This window comes from Carlito syrichta, unplaced genomic scaffold (genome assembly GCF_000164805.1).
Source record: "Carlito syrichta isolate Samal-C Ts95f unplaced genomic scaffold, Tarsius_syrichta-2.0.1 Scaffold18558, whole genome shotgun sequence".
Taxonomy (NCBI): Eukaryota; Metazoa; Chordata; class Mammalia; order Primates; family Tarsiidae; genus Carlito; species Carlito syrichta.
Genome location: NW_006962654.1, coordinates 1 through 1,638, shown reverse-complemented (window position 1 = coordinate 1,638; position 1,638 = coordinate 1). Strand labels below are relative to the sequence as shown.

The window sequence follows — 1,638 nt, the reverse complement described above, 5'->3', positions numbered from 1 at the left end:
GGATCATTGTATGTCGAGTAAGGCGTGAACGAATGTGAAAGGCTTTGCCACATTCTTCACATTTGTAGGGTTTCTCTCCAGTATGGATCATCTTATGTTGAGTAAAGCTTGAATGAATGTAAAAGGCTTTGCCACATTCTTCACATTTGTAGGGTTTTTCTCCAGCATGGGTCATCGTATGTCGAGTAAGGCATGAACGCATGTGAAAGGCTTTGCCACATTCTTCACATTTGTAGGGTTTCTCTCCAGTATGGATTATTGTATGTTGAGAAAGATATGAATGAGAGTGAAAGGATTTGCCACATTCTTCACATTTGTATGGTTGCTCTCCAGTATGGATCTTCATATGTTGAGTAAGACGTGAATGAATGTGATAGGCTTTGCCACATTCTTCACATTTGTAGGGTTTCTCTCCAGTATGGATCATCTTATGTTGAGTAAAGCTTGAATGAATGTGAAAGGCTTTTCCACATTCTTCACATTTGTAGGGTTTCTCTCCAGTATGGATCACTGTATGCTTAGTAAGATGTGAACGAGAGTTAAAGGCTTTGCCACATTCTGCACATTTGTAGGGTTTCTCTCCAGTATGAATCATTGTATGTTGAGTAAGATGTGAACGAGAGTGAAAGGCTTTGCCACATTCTTCACATTTGTAGGGTTTCTCTCCAGTATGGATCATCGTATGTCCAGTAAGGAGTGAACGAAACTGAAAGGTTTTGCCACATTCTTCACATTTGTAGGGTTTCTTTCCAGTATGGATCACTGTATGTTGAGTAAGATTTGAATGAGAATGAAATGCTTTGCCACATTCTTCACATTTGTAGTGTCCCACTCTAGTATGGATCATTGTATGTTGAGTAAGATGTGAACAAGAGAGAAAGGCTTTGCCACATTCTTATATTTTGTAGGGTTTCTGTCCTGTATGGCTCACTGTATGCTGAGTAAGATGTGAATGATGAAGTCTCTCTCTCCCCTATGATTCTTTCATGTGTATTTAGATAGGATGATTTCTTAAACACTTTCCCAAATATATTGTGTATATTTCCTCAACTATTTTTTTGATGTTGACTATATTTTGAGGACCTGTTAAATGTTTGGTTATGTTTGTGTTTGGAAGTCATTTCAGAAATAAGGATACTCTGGTGAATAACATATTTGGAGTGTTGATGAACGGCTTTCCAAGCTGGGCTCAGTGGCTCAGCCTGTAATCTCGCGCCTCTGGGAGACTGAGGTGAGTGGATTGTCTGAGCCTGCGGTTCGAGACCTGCCTGGGCAGAGACCTCATATCTACAATAAATCAAAAACTCAGCTGGGAGTGGTATCTCATGCCTATAATTCCAGCTACTCGGAAGGCTGAGGTGGAAGGATTGTTGGAGCCCAGCAGGTGGAGGCTGTGGTGGTTGGGAGCAGCCACTGCACTCCAGTCTGGGTGACCGAGTGACACTCCAACTAAAAAAAAAAAAAAAAAATGAAAGGCTTTCCTACTCTTATTGCATTTGTAATGGTTATTTGCAACTGAGCATTCTATCTGCTCTTCACCCTCATGCACACTTACCCAGATTTTTGTAAGCATAAGTTCTTAAGACATATTTACCATAATTTCCCATTGGCACCTTTGCAGTGAGTCTTCTATGCTCT

The 1,638-nt window shown here is 40.5% G+C and overlaps 1 protein-coding gene across 1 annotated transcript; it reads right to left on the bottom strand.

Moving 5' to 3' along the window:
* Window positions 1–30: 30 nt before the first annotated feature.
* On the bottom strand, window positions 31–847 carry LOC110595721 (zinc finger protein 257-like; the record flags this gene model as incomplete). Its single annotated transcript, XM_021712860.1, has 1 exon — window positions 31–847. A coding segment is annotated over exon 1 (817 nt), but the record flags the coding sequence as incomplete, so codon positions are not given.
* Between the last annotated feature and the right edge of the window lie 791 nt (window positions 848–1,638).